Source organism: Mus musculus, chromosome 16 (genome assembly GCF_000001635.26).
Source record: "Mus musculus strain C57BL/6J chromosome 16, GRCm38.p6 C57BL/6J".
NCBI classification, from domain to species: domain Eukaryota; kingdom Metazoa; phylum Chordata; class Mammalia; order Rodentia; family Muridae; genus Mus; species Mus musculus.
Genome location: NC_000082.6, coordinates 75,583,059 through 75,606,292, shown reverse-complemented (window position 1 = coordinate 75,606,292; position 23,234 = coordinate 75,583,059). Strand labels below are relative to the sequence as shown.

The 23,234-nt window shown below is 38.3% G+C and overlaps 2 protein-coding genes across 7 annotated transcripts in view; one reads left to right on the top strand and one right to left on the bottom strand.

The window, feature by feature from the left end:
- Positions 1-3,467: 3,467 nt before the first annotated feature.
- On the bottom strand, positions 3,468-13,449 carry Rbm11 (RNA binding motif protein 11). Of its 3 annotated transcripts, XR_001781816.2 has the most exons (6): positions 13,250-13,449; positions 9,617-9,779; positions 8,051-8,123; positions 7,422-7,518; positions 5,037-5,680; positions 3,470-4,863 (listed from the first exon to the last, which is right to left on the bottom strand). XR_001781816.2 is itself a non-coding variant. In NM_198302.2 (5 exons), the coding sequence occupies exons 1-5, from the start codon at positions 13,343-13,345 to the stop codon at positions 5,393-5,395; spliced, it is 717 nt and encodes a 238-aa protein (NP_938044.1). In that variant the 5' UTR covers positions 13,346-13,402; the 3' UTR covers positions 3,468-5,392. The 3 variants fall into 3 exon arrangements, 2 of the variants coding, with proteins under 2 accessions (NP_938044.1, XP_006523067.1); NM_198302.2 differs by having other exon boundaries at positions 3,468-5,680; positions 13,250-13,402; XM_006523004.1 differs by lacking the exons at positions 3,470-4,863; positions 5,037-5,680; positions 7,422-7,518 and adding an exon at positions 7,525-7,640 and having other exon boundaries at positions 13,250-13,439.
- A 6,771-nt stretch (positions 13,450-20,220) lies between these two features.
- Positions 20,221-23,234, top strand: part of Lipi (lipase, member I) — a 45,559-nt gene continuing 42,545 nt past the window's right edge. For 3 of the 4 annotated variants that reach the window (XM_011246134.1, XM_011246135.1, XM_011246133.1), the window contains exon 1: positions 20,221-20,388. In XM_011246134.1, coding sequence (XP_011244436.1) covers positions 20,343-20,388 — 46 coding nt within the window. In that variant the 5' untranslated portion in view covers positions 20,221-20,342. The remainder of the gene's footprint in view (positions 20,389-23,234) is intronic. The other variant, NM_001252513.1, reaches the window with a different exon arrangement.

Genomic DNA, 23,234 nt, shown 5'->3' with positions numbered 1-23,234 from the left:
CTTACTAGATCAAAAGCAGCTTAGCCGTGAACATTGATCAAAGTGATACCCTCTTTCCCAGCAACCATAACTGTCATTAGTTACTCAGATGTGTGGCATCATCATCCTTTCCCTTCCTTGTGAATTATGAAATGATGACAGGGCCAACCTTGTGCTTATCTTGTGCAGGTCATCACAGCCTCTCTAAGTTCATGAGTACAATTGCTCTGCCAGGGCCAAAAGATGGTTTTCATGAGAACTCAGTCCAACCACTTTTGTAAAATTCTTCCAGAATCATAATCTATGTGTCACAGAACATGACCAAAGATGAAATCCTCACTATGCTGTGAATATACTATACCTAAAGGACAGGCTTTGATGGAAAACTTTGAAGGGAGAGTGCCTGACTATTTTTACCTCTTAGAGAAGCTTGTTAAAATACCACAGTATGTTAGTTCACGTGTAATTGCACAGGGTAAGGCTGACTTTAAAGTTAAGTGTCTAGTCATGAACTTCTTAATTATACGAGGGATTTAACTTTCTCATCTTGGAGCTCATCTCTTTGGCAAGATTAGCCTGCCAGGAAGCTTCTAAGACCTCCGTCCTCTACCTACCAGGGCTAGTATTACAAAAACTTGCCACCATTCCCAGCTTTGTGCCTGGGCACTATTGATCTCAACACAGGCTCACATGCTTACACAGCAGACACGTTGCCAACTGAGACAGCTCTTGAGCTCCTCACTATTCCTCATTTCAACCTTGTTCAACATTCCTTATTTTCTATGGAGAATATTCATTAGTCTGAGAATCAGTGATCAATGAATAAATGTCCACCCAACAGTAATTTTGATACTGAAGCTACATCACTCAAAATGTATGACTCCCAAACTCAAGGAACTATATTCTTCAGACAAGGATAGATAGCTGAAAAATGGGTACGAATACAAGATAATGTTTTGTAGAGGTAAATGAAACATGCAATAGTGTGTGTGTGTGTGTGTGTGTGTGTGTGTGTGTGTGTGTGTGTGTGTGTATGTGTGTTTTATATGTGACTGATCACATAGGGACTATAGGACCACTTGTAGGACTCTGTTCTTTCCTTCTACTATGTGTGTCCTTGGGGGTCAAGGCCAGGTTTTCAGGCTTGGTGTCAAACACATTTGCCCAGTGAACCATCTTGCTGGCCATACTTTAAGCTTTAATTTTAACTCTGGTTCAAATTCCCATTCCAGTTGGTGGGGAATCCATCTAGTCAATTATAATACTTATCCTTTACAGACATAGATACACACACACACACACACAAATTAATAAATAGATAGATGTGTGTTTTAAAAGTGATTGCATTACCTACCTGGAACTGTAGAAAAAGATGGCAGAACAAAGCTTATGCATCTCACTGAACCATTTCCATCATGAGAAGAATGCCTAAGCTTTACATATTTAAGTAGACACGAAATTGAGCATAGCATCATTGATACTTTTTTCAGTGTGTTCCCATGAAAATATAAGAGCCTATTATTTTGACGAGTGTTTGGCATAAACAAAATTTCAGTGTAATGAAAGCAAGAGTAGGAACTAAGTAAGTTTCCAAGGAAAGATTCCCTATGGAAAAATCTAAAAACTATTCAGTAGAAGAACATTAGCCATAACTGATTGTAGCTGCCAGTGGCCACTGGTTCCTGGGTTACTGAAAGGAAAGCTGGAGATGGATGGGAAAGGTGGCAAGAGAAATAATGAGCCAAGACAAAGTTCTCTGATCAAGGCTCAATATTTACTTTTGAGTCTGAACTTAAAAAGGGGGGGACCCATTCCCCATTAGGCCAGGATCTCATTGCTTTGTCAGGATCTTGTAGCTTTGTCAGGTTCTCATCAGGACAACAAGTGCAGGCTGCTCAGCAGGTAGTGGCTTCTTGCAGAAAGCTGCATAGGTAGCAGACAATAGACTTTACCTAGTTTGAAAGACGCCACCTTAGGTGCGCTAGGCTGTGGCAAAAACAAGGTCTGAATCAGCCCACTCAAGGTTGGGGGGAAGGGCACAGTTCCTCCCTTTTTATTTATTAAGATTTAGCTGGACTGCGGCATTAGATTTACTTATGTTTCATGGTCCTGCCTGGGAATTATGGTGGCTGGTGGCCGTGCCTTGCTTAGGACTGACTCTATTATACTCTCTCTTTCCCGTCCTGGAGGCCAGATGCAGCTTGTTTGTGTTTATTTGCACAAACATGGCCTTTTAGTGTTTATCATGAAAAAATATGGCTGCTGGGCACATGCCTCTGTCTTAGCTTGATAGGAGTCATAGCATCATCAGTGGCCTGTCTTATGGCTGCCGGCCCTCATAGCACGCCTTTTTTTCCCCATTCAGACCAAAGCCACAATATGCACTCAATGCATCTCTTCATAAATAACTGCCATGACTGGTCTTTGCTGAAGGTGAGCCTGTATGTAGGTAACCTATCTGCTTGAAATACAAAGTCAAAAGTTAAAAGCCACAGGATTAAGGTTGACTGTGGGGATGTCCCAGGTATGCAAATTAGCAACAATCAGATCCAAGGTCTGGCCTCCCACTGTGGGGGAGGTGTCTTTGAGAATGAACAGGAAAAAAAAAAAAACTGTGACTTCTCAGGTAATATTGGTAAGAACTGGGTAAGCTGGCGAATAAAGATTATTAGCTCTCTTCATAATTGGAATCTCCAATATTGGATTTATTTCTAGGCCACACCATGATTGAGTCAAAATAACTGGTCACATTAAAGGAAAGAGAACAGTCATTATAACTCCTCTCCTTTTGATCAATTTTTCTAAGTCAGTTTCCACAGTCTCTATGTTCTCTGTCCCACAAGATGTAGAAGCTTGAAGCAAGGCAGCCAAGGTTGTCTAATCTGGGACATAGGCAAGCAAAGGTGGGTCAAGAACATACACCCAATACATCTTTCCTGTTACCATTGTCAGGGCACTCAGCAAGCTCACAGGTCAGCATTATCCTTTTGTGTCAGCAACTGATCAAAGAAGAAATAGTAGGGGAGAATTTGGCTAGAAAGGAAAGTATAAGGTTTGTGTTGCTAGTGAGACACTCCAGTGAATATGTTTAATAAATACGGGGAAAAATCTAAGTACAATATTGGAAATATTGTCAAGAGAGAAATCTTTAGCCATATAGTAAAGAAATTGAGGCTCTATTTGAGTATATTTTTAACCCGAAAAGTGATGAACTATGTGTAACAATTTTCAGTATTTTTTAGGCGATAGACAATAACAAAAATCAATTGCAACAGCATTTTAAAATAATTTTATAAAAATATTGCATATAAATAGCATTTAATGCTGAAATTTCATAGGCATCTCTTATCTAAGCCACAGCAAGGTGTGTGTCTCCTCTCTGCAAATTTGAAGGTTAGCTTGACACTAACTTTTTGTGGCATTTTTCCTTGTTATGACACTGAGTGGTATATTAAAAGTTAATTAAATAAATTGAAGATGAGAACACAGAAAGGGTTTAGTTTTATTTTTAGATTATTAACTTCATTTACAATTTGAAGTCAATTCTGAGACTGGTGGATTAAAATTGGAGAAGAAAACCATGTGAGGCAAAGAATTTTAATAATCCTTCATCCAAGTCTATAGCACTTGGAAAATAGACAACTTAAAATTTTGGGGTTGGGGCAAATCTTAGCATCTTACAGGAAGTTTCCTGGTCTTTAACAAAAGACACCACAGTAAAATCGACTCTCTTAGCAGTCTGCTTAGCTGAATGGCTGACTAGTTAAGAGCAGATACTGAGTTAGTTTTCTTTCTCTGGTGGGAGAGTTACAAGAACATTTCCCAGTTGTGACATTTAGAGCATGTCCTACTTCAACCTAATTTTCTTACACACATTAATCTCAGTTGCTAAGATGCATTCTTATACCCAGCTCTGCTAACCACATGGCCTAATTTATGTCTGTGGTAAATTTCATAACTGGAGGAACATAGAAGATGATGGTAATATGTTTAAAGGTGCTGCTATATAATTACGAAAGAATGAATTTTATCTTGGCCATGATTCCAAATTGCTAAAATATGGATTTAAAAGAAAAAAAACCAACATTTTCATATTTTAATATTTAAGAATGTTAAAAGCCCAGTTAAAGTTCCATGCAGCGTAATTTAGGTCTTTATATAAGATAAGCTTGTATTTGTCATAATCGCCACTTATATCCTCATTATCCAAGAGTAAAACTCAGTTATTCTGTTGGTTAAAGATACTTTTATTCATTAAATAATATGTATGAACGAGTGGGCAACATGCAAAGGTCACACCCACGTGTGCCTTATTCTCTCCTGAACTGGGTAGATAATTCATAATGGGTTTGCATTATCCTTTCAATTAGCTTTAATAGATATATGATCTTCACCAGGCGTGGTGGCACACGCCTTTAGTCCCAGCACTTGGGAGGCAGAGGCAGGCAGATTTCTGAGTTCGAGGCCAGCCTGGTCTACAAAGTGAGTTCCAGGGCAGCCAGAGCTACACAGAGAAACCCTGTCTTGAAAAACCAAATATATATATATAAAATATCTTCATCATTAGGTTATGGTAAGCCGTCAAGTTAACAAAAGTGCTGACATACCCCATTCATTTGAAATGTTTACATTTATCTTCTAAAATAAGTGAAATAAATGTACTGACTTGGACAATAGGCATTAAGTATATGCGGCATCATTCTGTACACTTGGTCATCGCAGCAATTCACACAGCCACTATGTCCTTCCCACCCTTGCTGGGAGAATTAGACAGTAGATACTGATACCATCAACTGAGTGCCCTTACAAACAAGAAGTGTGATGTATACAGATAATTATATCAAATAAAAATGATAGAAAACATGAATAATCACACAGTGTTGCCTTTAAGCATAGGACACGGAGCATATGGCAACTATCTTTCCCGTCATAGCCTGAGTGTCCGATGCTTAAAGGCAACACTGTGTGATAGGGATGCTCAGAGGTACCATATTTAGACATAAAAAGGAAGAGTGTCAGCTAGAACAGGAACTCAAGCATCCTTGCTACATAGTTACTAAAGCACACTGTTTTTAATTAGCATCCTTGCTACATAGTTACTAAAGCACACTGTTTTTAATTATTCCCATTAGTTCTGCCCGCAACCCCTCTGAGGCCAGCCCACCTGCGCTGGTAGAAAGCTTTCTGTGAGACAATGGTCCCAAGGCAATCTTGCAAATGCAAACGCACAACAATATATTACTGTTTCAAGGCTTTTGTCATTCATAAGCATGAATAGTAAACTGAATAGCAAATCACAGAGTCATATTTCCATACGTTTTCAAAAACGACAAGCTGGACAAGAAATGGATCATTTGGTGCAACAGATTTTTTTTTTTCTAGAGAGGTTTGAGAGCAGTGCAGATACAGTTCGCTAGTATCTTTTCTTCTTTTTACACTTGCGGCACTTTTGGCTTCCTTCGTTTCCTCTCTTGTCTTCTGAGCTACTGTCGCTGTCGCTGTCTGGCCTTTGCCTCTTCCGTTTATTCCTAGGATACAGGTCAGGGTCGCTTGGTGGCTGGTGAGTCCACTCATAGGAGCTGGGTCCAGCCTCTGGGCCTGGAGAGTGATTTAAGGCGCAAGACCCAGGCACACTGTTGGGAAGTGGGGCTGGCATCTCACAGAAAGGCGGTTGCAGCACTGGACTGTGTGCGTACCATGGCTGTGAAGAGAAGACACTTGTGAACACACACTCACCATGCTGAGGCACCTCACATGTGCTTTCAGGCAGACGTGCCTAGCTGGTCTGGGTGTAACACAGCGAGTGGGCTGTACAGGGTTAGGGTCATTTCTTTGTCTGGTTAGCATGAAGCACAAAGATTAAAAATGCCACGTGTGCTTGCTTTGGCAGCACGTATACTAAAGATGCCACATACTTTACTACTGCATTGATTAGCAATGTCCAGTAGAAATATTATGCAATATGTTGCAGAGGATGGCCTAGTCGGTCATCAATGGGAGGAGTGGTCCTTGGTCCTGTGAAGGCTCTATGCCCCAGTTTAGGGGAATGCCAGGGCCAGAAAGCAGGAGTGGGTGGGTTGGGGAGCAGGGGGAGTGGGGAGGAGATAGAGTGTTTTTGGAGGGGAAACTATTTGAAATGTAAATAAAGAAAGTATCTAATTTTAAAAAAAAAGAAAAAATAAAAAGAAATATTATGCAAAACATATAGTTTGCAGACACACTATAAAAGGGAAAATAAACGTAAAATAGTGTATTTATTTATCCTCCATATATATATGCCATCTACTCTCATTTAGAACCTGTTACCAACATAAATCATTAAGGAGACCCCACCCCCACCCCGAGCTGGAATATTAACCCCAGGACCTTGCCTTTGATCGGCAGGCACTCTACAACAGAGGTGCATCTACAGATATTTTGTTTTTATTATTTAGGCTGAGTCTCCTCAAATACTCCCAGTTTCAAAAAAATCATTAAGTAATTATGTAAATCAACATTAAATCAAAAAATTGAAATGATTTGATTTAATGTAGAGTTACACAAAATTTTATAGCAGGAAAAAGCCTCCGACCATGTTCCATTTGCTTCAGGCATACATAAAACCTTCCCAATGTGTGATCCAAGTACAGGATTTTAAATGTTAATGAAAATTAGAACTTCATAGGTACAGAGGAAGCTACGAACTCCCAAGGTAGAAAAAGGACACAGCTGTCACTTTTCAGATGGAGAGTGGCTTCCAGTGCCTTACCGAGTTAATTGAAATTCTGACTGTTCTAATCAGACATAGCGGACATGGGACAGCCTTCCAACGCAAGCTTGGCTTCTGGGGTGTAACTGCATCTGGGGAGACTCTATTGTGTCAGGGAAGATCTCTTTACTGGTACACATCTAACTATAAAAACCATATTAAATAAATAAGAAATGGTCTCACAACTGTCACTAACAAACTTACACTGTTGGCTTTGCACAGGACCACTGGACTTAACATTGTTTTACTAATAAGACAGAGTTGTGAGGAAAGCGGCTAAAATCAAATAGCAGTATTAGGAATTTTAGGCTCCAGAGGAACTGTGGGGAGCTTAAAAATGAGCTACAAAAACACATGTGATAGACGGCCCCATCCACGAATATTGTAAGCTGAGTGAGAATCGTCATGCCTCAAAACATCTTTGGAAATGGTTGCTTTGATGAGAATTCGGCACTCAGCCCGGGTCCTTCCTTTATTGCCATCTCCTGCCCTTTACCATTGAGCACAGATGACTCACTGAAACCGTGTGTGACCCTGTCTGAGCACGTGCCTGGGCATATGCTCTACGGATGCCAGGTCAGATGATTTATTTATTTATTTATTCATTTATTTAAACACTCAATGGTTAAGAATGGTGTTTTCCTTCTTATTCTTTTGTAAGCTATATACTAAATCAAAAGCATGTCACACTCACCATTTTTTGAAAGAAAAAATACTCTTGAGGTAAGGCGGCACTCGTAATTGGGAAAAACGGCACAGGAAAGGAAGGCCTGCCCGCCATTTCATCGTTCCTTTGCAGAAGAAGAGAAGGAAGCACAGCTTGAAATGGCGAGGGTACAAGTGTCAATTTCTCCTTAGAAAAATTACTGACAGCTTTACATATGGAAGTGCACGACAAGGCTTCCCTGGGAGCCTTTAAGATGAACACACGCGAATAGTGAATTATTTCACAGACAGTGTAATGACATAGTATCACATTAATGATTTAATTATGCAGTACTGATATCATAAGTATAAGATTATAAGTATATAATCACATTTGATTTTTTATAAGGGATATGTCAGATCATGTTGTATTTGACCAAAGGAAGACTCAGATAGGAACACAGCCCAGCAAGTGACTTGGGACCACAAAAGAACACCATTAAGTAGACAGAAAAAGAGCACAGTATTTTTGTCCCTTTAGTTTTAGAGATATCTTTAGAACTTAATTAAAACATTATGTGCTTGCACTATCGCTTTCATATACCTGTTGATGTGTAACAAATGAAGATAATGAAGGTCTATTTTATGAAGAAAACAAACAAACATGCATTTGGTTACCTGAAGCTGTGTGAGTTAATCTTAGCACAGCTCTCAAAACTTTGGTTAGCTGGTTCAGAAGAGCGAGAACTCCCTTTAGTGAGATAGAATGAAAGAAAATAAAATTGAAAAAATTGTTTTATGGCATAATTACTTGGAAATTTGAAAATTATAATATTAAGTCATAAAGTCATCCAAAACCACAAATTTGGTGGTTTGGTCCAGAGTTGAGCATTTGAGAGACTGAGGTAAGAGGATCCAGAGTTTCAAGTTAACCTGGGACACAGTGAGACGCTGTTTCATAAAAACCAAACCAAGACAAATGTAAAAATCTTACTCTTTTAGGACATAGTATTGACTCAAAATTCTCTACTAGTGCAAAACAGTTATATCTAGAGTGATAATCTACATATTTCATACATGACTATAAGTGACTAGATAAAAATTGAACTTCCAAAAGCTATGGACAGATATGAACATTATGCAGGCATTGGCCTAAGATATACAATGTTGTTTTCTTCCATTTTGCTGTAAACTAAAAATGTCATATCATCGTTGTCATTTGCTCCTAGAATATAAGATATGAGTTCCCTAAACATCACAGACAAGAGCCAATTCGACTTTACACGAAATGTGTCAGAAGATAGCACACCCAAACCTATTCTATGAATTGACAGAGAGGCTCGGCAAAGAGAAATGCAGACACTTTCCTTTTGCAAGAAGATATATATGGTTTTTGTTTTGGTTGACTTTAGAAAGGCACAACCCACCGATGCTGCTGCTGCTGCTGCTGCTGCTGCTAACTCAGCACCATCCTAGGATGCCTGAGAGGTACTTATTAAGTGGCTTCTATTAGTCCGCTAAGCCAGCAAACATTCTCTGAGCTTCTTGTTCCTAATGATTCATGATGTGCGCACCATATGTCATTTGGGGCCTCTCCGTTTTAAATTCAGGCCCTAGCAATGTGCATAAGATGGTTTCCCATGAAAGACTAATTGAGGACTTTCTTGTAGATGATAGGTACTTGAGCAGTGTCAACAAAGTAAAATAGCTTTGCTATATAAAGTCTAGACCTATTTGTTTATAATTCATGTAAATTTTCGAGTTGCTAGCAACTTTTTTTTTAGGTACTTCCTAGATGATTCTGAAAAAAAAAAGAATTTTAGAAGTTTTAATACAGAAGAGATGTGTTTTGCTTGGTAATATGGTAGACACTGCCAATTAATTATACATTAAACGTTAGATATATACTCTGGAAAAATGAATAACCTTAAGAATAAAGGCACATTTTATTGCCCTATAGCAATCTGTGGGTGGTAAACACTTTAGGGTTTGCATATCAGATATCCTGCCTATGTGATATTGACATTATGATTCATAAAAGTAGCAAGATTACAGTTATGAAGTACCAACAAAAACCCATTTTATGATGGGTTTTCTAGAACATGAAGAACTGTATTGAAGCATTTCATCATTAGAGAGGTTGAGAACTACTATCCTCCACTTACATAGAAAACAAAACTCACAAGCCCTTGAGAACAGGAACAGCAAATGACTCTCCGAGGATCTACTGGTGAGAGAACTTACCAAACCGATACTGCACATTAATTGGTCTCCCATACAAACGAATTCCATTCAGCAGAGCTATGGCATAGGATACGGACTCAGGATGCTTGAAGCAGACGAAGCCAAAGGACTTCGGCTTTCCGTCTCTGTCTTTGCAAAGAGTCACTTTGGTTAGTGGCCCAGCCTGTAAGAAACTTGAATTATTTTCTTATAAATCCAAGGATTTTGTTTTTACACTAAGACAAATCAAAGATTCAAGTTTGACTAAAATAAAGAACAGTCGTTAATAGCTCCACAAATAACGCATCTTCCTAGGAAAAAATTCTAGCTTTTCAAAGACAGTTATGGGAAAGGAACTTATAGATTATACTACCATTATTAAAAGGAAAAACTGTCCTTATTTTAGGCTTTACACATCTATTTAGAGATTATTTGAATCTCACATTAAAATACTACCACCTCCCCACAAATATTAGCAGTATTTAACTGAGAAGTGCTTTGGAATGAGAAAAAAAAATATCATGTGCTTGAGTTATGGCCAAAGAGGTGGCAACATGACATCATGGGCTCACCTCTATGAAGAAACTGCAAGAGGTTCTCTGAAAAACTAAATTAATAGTGATGACAGAGACCCTTTTTATTGTCCTACACTATATCAGAAACAAAACACTTCAGCTCCCTTAGAGAAGATTTTCTTTGGTTTGTGGCCACTGAGCTTGGTGGGTCAAAGGGCTGCCAGGCAGGTATGAGGTCTTGAATTTGAATCCTCAGAATGTCAATTGTTAGTAGTCAGAGAACCAGCTAGCCTGGGGTATACAACAGCAACAACAACAACAACAACAACAACAACAACAAGAGCTGTCTCAAACAAAGGGAAAAGTCTCTGAACCCCATAAGCATGTGCCAGAACTCACACATGCACATTCATGCACGTGAATGCACGTACACATATACATGTATGCACACCTGCCAGTGTATACTACACAGTGTTTATAAGAGAAACTGAACCTAATATGCATTTTGGTCTAGTAACACTGATATATATATATATATATATATATATATATATATATATATATATACATATATATATATATATATGCTGAAAGGAAATTTATTTTAATATGTTTAAGATCTGGTAGAGTGCGTAAACTATTCAGAAAAATGAACAACACTAAAAAAGGTAACAACTAGAAATATTATTCTACTGTCAATTATTTAAGCAGAATGAAGTACAACATATTGTACTTATTCAGAATGCATAGCAATAAAAACTTGTAATAGGCAATAAAAAGCAAAGAAGTAAAGAGAACACTGTTAACCACACCTGAGGAAAGAATTCTATGAGTGAATTTTTTCGCATGCTTGGAGGCTGTGCCCATGGAGACCAGAGGTGACTCTGGCCATACGCTAGGATTACTATTTTTCACGGTGGAGTTGCCTAAATACTTGATTTACATCTTTACAATGGTGCTGGAGCTAGCATGCTAGTCTCTCTCCTCTGAATGCTTTCTGCAGGAACTAGCTCATGGTCCCTCTGTTTGAGTGGGATAACATTAGCAAAATGACTTCCCCATTGCTGCCTCTTCTATGAAGACAGCCTCCTGAGTGTGTCCTGGAGCTTCACACGCAAGACATTTGAAACCACAACCACCATCTTCCCTCCCCATGTCTCCAGCCTAATACTTCTTGGTTAAAAAGACAAAAATATAAAAAAATATATATATTTGAGTATAAAAGGAGTATTCAGAAACTTGAAATAAATTATATTAATATAGTAATAAAAGTAAAATGATTTATTCTGCTTTCTAGGTTTTTTTTCTTCTATTAACATTAAGATTTACTTCTATACATATGCCAAAATTCTTATTTCCTGGGTGCTGGAGACTGAGCCTAGAATGTTAGGAATGCAAAGCTAGTGCTGACCACTGAGCAACACTCCCAGTTTTGCCGTATCATTTTCCAAAGTAAAATTCAACGGACTTTTCTGATATCAACAAAGTGATATTATATCACTTAAGCTTCTTTGAAAGTCAGTATGAGACATTTTCAGGGCAGCTGTCAAGTGGTTTGGGGGGTTTTGCTCTTGAATATGTTAAGTCTTTTAAATGATAATCTATGTTAGCAAATTCTCTCTGGGTAAAATGAAAACACAGGCTTACTGCTTGACCTGTTCCATGGAGCTTAAATTTTAATTAAGTGGGAAAAGGAAATCATGAAAAGAAATGAAGAAATACTGTATCTTGCCTTCTGTGTGTACACTACTGATTTGGACCTAGTACTTACTGACTAGAGAGCTGAGGTCTTAGGGGATTTGTAATCCCACAACCCCACTTTCCTCAGCCCTCCTCTACCCCACCCCCACTCCCCGGGGGTTCAGAAGCAATGATTTCTGGAGAGGCTGAAATTACTCCCCTTCCGAATAGTGAATTTCAAATCATATTGGGTCACAAAACAGATAATGGTGTTTATAGAGGGAATACTGTAAAGTGGCAATGGATAAAATAAAGATCTTATGTTTTCTTGTTTAGCATCTATGCGTGGCAAAGAGATTCCTTCCTTAAATTTAGAGATAAGTAAGTCCTTTAAAATTTAGGGGAAAAAAATCACTACTGGTACCCACAACCTCACTCTAGAAATGCATCTCTGTTATTGTGTCCCCGAGAATTTTCTCTTATTTTGAAAGCGGAAGTCACTGTGACTTTTTTTTTTCTTTTTAGTAGCAATGGTTCGCATTATTAGTAATAACAATAGCAGTCCTATTAGCAGCAGCAGCAACCAACAGCGCTGCCTGTAGCTGTTTCATAAAGAGAAGTGTATTTCTGGCAATCACATTGCATTTCAGAGACGATTAATTAGTCCCATTTTACATTTAAGTTCGAGACTCGGATACTGGCCTCACTGCAGACCGCTGTGTTCTCACTTTCAACAGGTTTTATTCTTTTTCCCCTTCCTTATTATTACCTGTCCCTTTTGCAGATACGCATAATCCGTGAAAAACAGTTTTGATTCCCCCTTTAGAGCCCCTTATCACCACTTTCGATTTGCTCTATAATTCTGAGTCATTAACCAATTAGATGAAGGGCTGAAGACAGCCGTCTCTGGCAAGAGGGACCCAGACGTGTGCTCTCCAGTTCTCAAAAAAGTCCTGAAGGTCCGAATATGAAATACAGTGTCATGACTAGGGAATCCATTAAGTTAGTCATGGTGAATTGACTGCCTAGCATTTCAGAAATCACTTGTATGATTCTACAACAACAACAACAAAATGCTCTCCCCATCCAAAGGCTTGGGAGAAAGGGTGACAGCTAGGGAAAGGTTTTCAAGAGAAGTATCTTTCTCGCAGGTGCCATTTTCTAGGTTGGACAGAAGGGTGCTTACTATCCCGTGAGGACAGTGACGGGGTTGTTTCGTGTTCCCGCAGCACATCCAGGGCCCGGAGAGGCTCCGGGAGTCCTGGCCTGGGGCTGCCAGGGTGGGGGGTGGGGGGTGGGAGGTCGTTGCCCACCCGGGGCTGCAGAGGAAGGAGAGTACGAGCCGCTCATCCCCGGCTGCACACTTGCGAGCCTAAGCGAGGGAAGGGAGAGCGGAGCTCCGGTGGGGCGGGGTCCCGGGGCTCCGCAGCCGCCGCCCGGCCTTCCCCGCGGACGGTACCTGAAGGAACAGCTCGTAAAGAATCTCTTCCCGCACTCGGGCCTCTAAATTGCCCACAAACACGGTCCTGTCAGCCTCCTCCTGAGCCGGGAACATCCCTGCGGTCCGCAGCCAGGGATGGAGGAGGTGCCGAAGCCCCGCCCCCCTCGCTCCGCTTTACTGCGCGGCTCCGCCTGGGCAGCGGAGCCCGAGGCGGGCGCGCGCCAGGGGCGGGGCGTGAAGTCACGCCCACCGTCCCGCGGGACCCGCCCACCACCTCGCAGCCCCGCCCTCCCTGACTAGAAAGACTGACTTACTGACCTGAGGGCATCAGTCGTCCACTTGGCACAGTGCTTCTACCTCTTTATGAACAAGATTAATGGGTGATTTTAGTTTGCTTTTTTTTTTTTTTAAGCAACGTTGGAAATACAATGACTAGGAAGTTGATATTCAGATTGACTAACTTCAGTATCGACGTGCCTAGGGGGAGATATAAAAAATTAATTTGCTTCCAAAGAGTTAAATTGGTAGATCAGTAACGCTGTGAAGTTAAGTTATAGCATGAAAAGAAATGTCTCCGTGTATGGCTACTGATACAAGAAAAGACTAAAATTAAAGTTTATTTAGCCTTTAAGTAATACCGAGATAGGTCTTTGAAATTTTTCTGTGGGCTCTGAAAAGGGCACTGAACTCAAGAAAACACTGTGTATAAATGAGTCATTAAAAAAAAAAAGTTCCCGAAAGGACCTTGGAATCACCCTGGAAAGATCATTCAGTAATGAGAACTTGATTTGGTCTTTGTTTGGTGGAGTAGTAGGAATTCATTTTGAATTCAGGAGATGTACTTCTGCTCGGTTGACTGATCAGAAAATTCCTCTCTCAAGAAATGGAAATGATTGAGAAACTCCCACAGAAATGTCCAACATCATGAGGAGATGCAAATGAAAACTACTTTAAGATTTCATCTTACCGCCGGCGGTGGTGGCGCATGCCTTCAATTCTAGCACTTGGGAGGCAGAAACGGGCAGATTTCTGAGTTCGAGGCAAGTCTGGTCTACAGAGTGAGTTCTAGGACAGCCAGGACTACACAGAGAAACCCTGTCTCGAAAAACAAATCATCTTACCCCAGTCAGAAGGGCCAAGATAAATAAGACAAGTAACAAAACATGGTGGCAAGGCTGTGGGTGAAGAACAACACTTATCCATTGCTTGTGGGAGTGACAACTGGTCCTGCCATTATGGACATCAGTGTGGTGGTTCCTTAGAAAGGTCTACCTCAAGGTCCAGCTATGTGACTCTTCAATATGTGCCCAAAGGATCCTACTACAGAGGCGTCCCTGTTTGTCGCTGCTCTATTCGTGATAAACAGAAATTGGAAACAGTCTAGATGTTCACGAATGGATGAACAGATAACGAAATTAACACAACGGAATATTATTCAGCTGTGAAAAAAAATGAAACTAGGGGGAATTTCAGGTAAATAGATGTAACTAGAGGCAATTATCCTGAGTGAGGTAACCCGTACACAGAAGGCAAATTAGATACTGTGTGTTTTCTCTTATATGTGCCTGTGAGCTTTCAAGCTAAGAGTCAGGCTAGTAAGGGAACAGTAGAGAAGAAAGGATTTTACAAGGAAGGGGGAGTAGAATGTAGTGTTATCTGGTGAGATGGCTCAGCAGGTAAGAGCACTGACTGTTCTTCGGGAGGTCATGAGTTCAAATCTCAGCAACCACATGGTGGCTCACAACCATCCTTAATGAGAAACAAATAAAAAACCCTATAGGCCAGAGCGAGCAGTGCTGGAGTGAAAGGGAAGTGGGGAAAAGGGGGGAAAAAGAATGTAGTGTTATTAAGAGGTAAAGAAAAAGCCAGAATAGGGAAAGGCAAGAGAGCAGGGCAAAGGAGCATATAATTGAGGGGTAACTAACAGCTAACACCAACTGAGAAACCACCTAACAACCTACTACTGTAGGACCTTGCTAACCCTTTTTCACATATGTGAAATGAATTTAAATTGTCACCAAATGACAGGTGAGACAATGCTTCACCTAGACGTCTCATGTCACCAAGTAACCTTCCCCCCCCCCCCCATATAGGGATGGATTGCAGGTTTTGGAGTCATTGAGCAAAGGGGTTTCCACATCTCCCCCCCCCCCCAAAAAAAAAAATCACAGGCTTTTACCAAGTTTATTGATTTCTCACCACAGCTTGATAAGGTCCTATTGACATTTATATCACCAAACTCGAAGCTTAGCTGCTACCCAGCTAAAAGCTTAACCCCTTCTGAATAGCATTCACAGTACTAGAAGTTACTCGCTGGACTACCAGAGGAAAAAAGTAATTTCACCCAGCTACAGACCCCGTGACCTACAATCATGAACTATCCACAATATATACCGGTGCAACCATAGCACAAATGTTATTGAAGTAACCAACCGTTTTTTGATTGGACATAAGGACCACCTCCTGAGATGGGACACAGATCTGACACTGTTACAGTGGGCAAGAATCCGAGAATAGCCCATGGACCCAGGGAGAGACATTTTACTTTTATTTTGCTAAAGAAACATAGCGATAAAATGACTCCAAATGACATGTTGCTGTACCCATCGACCAGTGGCTCCTTCCAGCCTCATCAGAGAAGCCCTTTCTTTGTAGAAGATGAAAATCCATCTCCCAGAGATCCACAACTGGGCAATGAGCAGAGAGTAAGAGACTTGACAAGCAGTCGGTTCTAAATTGAGGTTTTTCAAACCCAATCTGCTTGAGACTCATTGATCTATGAGGGAGAGGTGGAAGAAAGAATTGTAAGCGCCAAGGATGGTGTACGATGCCAAGGAAACAGTATCATCCATATACCATAGGATTGACACATGCATGAAATTACAGAAACTAGAGCAACATGCAAAGGATCTGCACAGGCCCAAACTAACAAGGGCCCAGCACTGAGAGCTGGAGTTGACAGGGTCCCACACCTAAACAAGAAAGGATTCACACTTGGTAACTGCTAGCAAAGAGAAATTCACTTTTCTCCAATGGATCATCACTGAGTCTATCAACCACACTCCAAGGCAGCCCTATGCCCAAGAGTGACTGTCAAAGGCTTTCTGTTATGGTTTTTTTTTTCATTTTTTGTCTTTTTTGCTTGTTTGTTTTTTATTTGCTTTTCGTATTTTTGTTGTTTTATATATTTAAAGTTTTTTTTTGTTTGTTTGTTTTTTTTGAGAAATGAAGTCAGAGCAGCAGAGGGGTGGAAAGGATCTGGGAGGAGTTGGGGAGGAGAAAGCATCATCAAAATAAATTGTGTGAGGATATTTTAGTAAAATACACATTTTAGGAAAATCTCATTTCTCTTTTAACTCTGACATACTTAGCTGTGTGAGTTGGGCAAATAGCTTGACTTTTGTTTTTTTTTTTTTGTTGTTGTTGTTTGTTTGTTTGTTTTTTTTGTTTTTATTTTTTAAGAAACAGATTAGACCAAATAGAGCTATTTTATCCAATATTTATTTTTGAATTGCTTTTAGGAAGTCAGGAATTGTTTTTAGTCCTGGCAACAAAGGCCAATATAGAAGTCTGGATAGCGGGATGTCAGTAGCTTTAGTGGTTACTTTTGGTTACCTTTGCTTATTACTGCTCAAGTCTATGAATATTGTCTCTCTTTGCTTCATCATCCAAATAAATACAGTGCAGTAAGAAGTAAGTACATGCTAGAGAGCAAATGTATGTCGTTCAAAATAATGGACACTTGAAACTTTCTATTCAGTGAACATCTCTTACATATTTGTACTTTTTTTATTTCAAAAAATCTAATTCAAAACTATTTTTCTCTGTAGCATATATACATATTCAGTGCTTACATAAAAGTTTGTATTTCCAAATAATTAAAGGTTGTATTGTATTATATTATATTGTTCTATGAAATGTATTCTATTTTCTGTACCTATTTGTAAATTGTCTTAGTTCCTTAACACTTCTACGCTCTTTTGGCTTTATATACATTTATGCTATTTATTTTTTAGATTTCTTATTCATCATTTTGAAACAGCTCATATGCTTGGATATATACCTAGCGTTTGATCTCAACAGATAGCTCTTTTTACTTAAGTACACTGTATTTTCTAATTTGAATCGAATGCATGTCTCTCAGAAATGTGAAAAAGAAGTGTGTTTGTTTTCGGTGTTTACTAGCCCATTAATCACATATAAAGCTTTAATGGGAACATGTGCAATACTCCACAAAGAATTTGACTATTTTTATCAGAATGTTTTATACTTCTCCTTGCACGAACATACCAAAGTGTAAAAATATACATGTGTATAAATATGGTTTTGCGTGCATGTAAAATCCTGGAGTTGACAGACTGCTAGTTATATAGATATGCAGATTTCTGGTTTCACTTCAGTAGCTCATCCCAGAAAGTGTATTCTGCTGGGATTTCCTCTACTGTGCAATCTAGAATCTCTGGCTGCCCCACATACGTAGTAACATAATTTTCTAGTTATAGTTTTCAACCCCTCTTTATTTTGAACTAGTGCTGCATAATCAAATATAAACATCCAAGGCAGAACCCGACACACTTGTGACTATATAATAAATACCTGTTGAAATTGTATCTCTGAAAAAAATGAGCATCTCTAAGGTGTATCCCAAAAACTACATCTATGGATCTCAGGAGATGCTTAGTAAAAGTTGTATAAATGAACTTGCATATGAATGAATTAATGAATGGGAGAGGTTGGTAATGGATGTTTGCTTTAACTACAAATAATGATACATATGCATTATTAATCTTCACAGTATACACAATTAGAGAAATTCTGTCCCATTAGACATTTCTATTTTCCATTTGATGCCACGCTAGTGATGTTGAGATGAATTCTTTTGTTCTCATTGTTTTTTTTTTTATTTTGCATTTGTGATTTTATTATGGAATGAAAGGAGCTTGCAGTTCTGTAACAATGTCCTTTGGAGGTCTAATTGCTGATTCAGAGGTTAATATTTTCGAAATCTTGTCACTGTCTGGCCTCAAACTTGCAATGTAGCCATGGCTGATCTTGAAAGTCTTTTGTTCTCATCTTCTCCTGATGGCAAGATTTACAACTCATTTATGTGGTATTAGAAATCTAATCTAGCGTCTGGACCAGCCTGTGTGCACACTTTACTAACAGAGCTACAGTCCTCAGACTTTATTAAATATTTTTACCAGAATTATATAGATTAAATAAAAGTTCATCCCAAAATACATTCTGAAAATTGACTTCCCTAGTAAATACTGCTTAGCTCTTATAATTAGTGTTCAAGTGCTCAGAAACAGGGCTGATGAACAGAACTTCATCACCCTACAGAGTTTGTAACTCCTCACCCACATAATCTCCTTTGCGACATTGTTTACTTTGTACATGTATCGATATGATTCTTACTCTCATACTGTATTTCTGAGTAAGAATAAAATAAACACACAGAATACTAAAACCATTAGTATATTTTACATTATATTATCTTCCACTGACATTCCACTAGGCATTAGTAACCAAATGTTCTCATGCTGAAAGCTAGTAAAATATATGATAATGAAGGAATGCCATTTTATGTTTTGAGACTCTGCAAAATACTCTATTGGCTAAAACCCCACATTCATATGAGCAGGTCAGAATGATGACTATAAAAATATCATCATAAAACAAACAAACAAACAAAAAACAGGAAAAAGGTAAATTATGTCTTTTGGAAGGTTTTTCTCCTAGTCTATTAAGTATCATCTCATTAAAACCACATTTTACACGTTTTACACTGTGTTTCTCCCATCTCAATTAACACGGTTACACGCTTTTCATTTTGAGTTTTACAGCTATTAACAGTTGTGTGTGTGGAGGTGTCTGCACTCATCCACATTCTTAAAAACACAGCCTCAATAAAACTTGAGCACTTCAAATTGAAGAGGTTTATCAGCAGTTACGTGACCTGGTTTCAAAAGAAGTTTTTCATGTCTGGGGGTTTCTAAACCATCTCTCCAGACTTTCAGATTAGTGGCTGATGACCTGTGCTGTAAATAAAACATTCCATGTTTTACTGTATTATTGAAATAATTCCAAGAAACATATTTTCTAAAAACAAGTTTTGTTTTGAACCTATGCTCTGTGTATGAACAGTTATTGATTTTTTTCTTGCTTTCTCAACATTCTTGCCTGGAAAGAAAATAGAAGAAAAACTAAATAAGCATTAAAGAGAAAACTAGCAATGCCTTTAAAATGTTTTTTTTTTTTTAATATTAAAACCAAAGAGATTTTTTTTTCTTTTCAAATTTTAGCTCCAAGAGACAAGCAAGAACATAAGTCCAGACGTTATTCCCCTCCAGGTCTGCCCTCCCACAGCACTTCCTCATCCCATTACTCCTACCCTGTCTCTGAGAGGATGTCCCCACCCAGCCCTCGTGTCCTCCCCCCTCCCTGGGGCCTCAAGTCTCTGAAAGGTTAGGCCTACCTTCTCTGACTGAGGCCAGACCAGGCTGTCCTCTGCTGTACATGTGTTGGGGGCCTTGTACCAGCGAGTGTATGCTGCCTGGTTGGTGGTTCAGTGTCTGAGAGGTCTAAAATAGCCACTGTGTTTTGGATGCATAATGACATGCATAAAAACCCAGGCAGTTTCATGGGTGTGGATTTTGTTATTGATCTCAGGTCTGTGAAGAACTCAGTTTATAATCAAAATGATCATAAAACACAACTTACCCTGGCTCTTTCTATTTCTGGAATTTCTAGTAACATTTTTTTTTTCGCCTGTGCTTTCCACAAACATATCCTCCCATGCCACTTCTAAAATTCTGAGGTTAAGGAATGAAGACATCTACAATTAGGTTTCTCATTCCCTTAAAATGTTATTTGTGTAGCTGAACATTTGTGAGTTATTACGAAGTCTTTCTTTGGCTTAGACACGCTCTCTTAACACACGCTAGTGGATAATAACAGACTGCTTCACCTTTTCCAGCCGGGGGAGGAGCAAGAGTCATTTTTACAAGAAAGCTTGCCGGACTGAGACAATCCTATCACACAAGAACCTTAACGAATTGCAGAAATTTCTGGTGAATCCCACTGTTTCTTTCACACTTTCTGATACCAAATGAGAATATACATTTTTCTGTGTTTGATATGCTGGGCAAGATTTGGTAAGCTGTTTATTAATAACTTATCATTAACATGCCTGTAAAATAATTAATATGGTTTATATTATCTTATGCCATGATAGTTTGAAAAACTTACTAGGATTATGGTATTTATAACAGACAAGATTGCTATCATGAAGGTAGGTATGTGCTCATATATACATATGTGGGTTTGCTAAATAGGAGTTTTATGATGTATTTATTTGTCAGAAGATTAATAGCTGGAAAAAATATGCAAACAGGGAGTAAGTAGAAATATTCAAGATTAAAAAGTAATTAAGGAGTAAGGTATTAGTTCAGTGTCTGAAAATTATGACGTATTATGTAAGTTGCTTCCATTTCATTTGTCTGAAAAGTCTAACATTTGAAGAAAATTATTGAGTAGGTGATTTATCATTTGCAAAGCAAACCAAATATCAATGCAGGAGGAGGTCTTTCTGTCTCTGTCTCTCTCTCTGTCTCTCTCCATGTCTCTGTCTCTCTGTCTCTCTCTGTGTCTCTGTTTCTCTCTCTTCCCCCCTCTCTCTGTTTGTTTCACATAATAAAAGTCCCAAAGTGTCTAGTGGTAGTAAGCAAGAACTGTAATCCTTCTGCTGCTTGATAATGGTAATAAAGTTTACTAATATTAGTAATGTGACTTTCTACTTTATGGGTGAACTTCTTGTTCTAGCGTGAAGGAGCATGACCTGTTGGTTATGGTTGAACAAGCCATTCTAATTTATGTAAATGAAAACAGTAGCAAACTCGCAAGTCAGATGAATAGCTCTCTGGTGGAATTTTGTGAATGATTATTATTTTTTTTTATGTCTTATATGCCTTTTATAAATTTGTGACTATGCACTTGAAAAACCATAATATACCAAGTAGAAATTAATACTTTTGCTTTTACTTCCAGTTGGCTATTTGAAATACTCCTAGGTTTTGGAGGTGTTTGAACTTCATATTTAAATAGATAATCCAAGCAATAATGCGTAGTTTATATTGTACATTTTGCTCGAGATTTTTTTAAAAGATATTTTGGATTTGTGATACATGGTATCAGCATCTTGACTGAAGAGCTAGAGAATCTTGAATGCTACACCACCAGATTTATTTCTCCTCTGATACGACACGCCATCGTTATTTTGTTACTATATTATGCACACTTCTGGTCCAGGCTTTCAGAGATTTTGGTTAGGACTGTGATGGGGATTAGCCAGTTTTCTAACTTTTCAACAGGAAAAAACAGAGTTATAGTTGGTAAATATATTTTATTTCTGTTGAAAGTTTAGCTCGTTTCTGATGATGACAATAAAATATCAAAATTAACATAAAATTAGTAAAATGTTTAAGAAGTATTTATAGAATACAAGGCTAGTAGAAAGGTATAGAACAGATTGCATAAAGCTATTTATTGACATGCTTATTTAAATTACATGCAACTATATTCTTATTGTAATTGCTAACTGCTAAAGTTTCAGTTTTGTTGTTGCTTATTCTTGACTCAAGAAGAGGAAAATATTTCTGTAAAGGGCTAGATAAGAAATAGTTGAAAATTTGTGAATCAATGTTGTGTGTTTTCAGCTCTGCTATCTGACAGTGAATGCAGTTTTAGATTCAGTGAAAACAGAGCATTGTGGGCCTGTTCACGAAGCTTTAGTGAAGAATACTATTGGATTAGTTTTAATTTTCAAATATCACAAAATATTGACATTCCTATCTTTTCTCTCATTTAAAATATGAACGTTATTCTTAGGCAACTATATTTGAATTTCATGAAAAGGTTTGTCAGTTTCTATGTTCTACTCCTCTGATAGTTTAAGACAGGTTAATTTAGCTCTCCTTTTTCATTTCAGAAGTGAGAAAATTGAAATACAGAGAATTAGAGTCATGTTTTTTCCCTAAAATTATAGACCTTGCCCTAAGCTGTATAGTTCAGATAGGAATTTGGTTAAAATGAAATTTTTTTTTTCTTGTAGACTATTTAGAACAAGTAGAGTTTGAAGGCTATCAGAGGAAGATGACTTTATAGAATGTGTGGTTAATGTGGGCATTCTTCAGTTGCTTTCCTTGGCAGCTATGAGCATCCTGCATCTTTTAGCTTCTACCTCTCTGAACGGCACAAGGTAGATGATCTGTTCTCAGCAGTTTCCAAGCGTTTGAAGTCAAAGATTATACTACGTAGAGACAATTTCTGTTACCTCCTTCAATTCAGTGGTGAGAGAAATATCTTGTTAAGTAAAATACACAATCAAAATTTGTCTTGAAAAGGATAAGAATGGAGTGATGGATACATGAAGCATCAAGAGGTAATGGACCAGAATGGAGGGGGTACAAAAGATACAATAGAACAGTAAATTAGGGAGAATGAACTGTCTCATCTATTGCAATTTATGTTGATATTACCTAACAAAAAAATGTACTGTGCATGACCAGACAACAAGAAAAATGGGCTAGGTTGTCATCACCAATGGATACCATAGGTAGCAAATGCGAGGATGTGTATATGACTTCCCCTTTGATCTTTACACAATACAGATGTAGGGAATCATCATAATCCACTACTTCTTTTTGTGTATCATAAGTGTTCAGGTTTGTGGGTTTAATTTTGTTATGTATGTGTAACACAAAAAAAAATATTTTAAGAAGTCCTCACTATTGTCACTTCTACATTGTCTTTTGCATAAATTTCTCCTCATAGTTCTAAAACCATAACTTAGAATTGAATTGTATTGATTTAGAATTCACAAATGAATTGCAGAAAAATTAATTCTATGTATATTTGGACCAAAGTGTATGTTAGTGTTTAATCAAATCTTTTCTATTCCTATTTATTTATTTATTTATTTATTTATTTATTTATTTTTAAT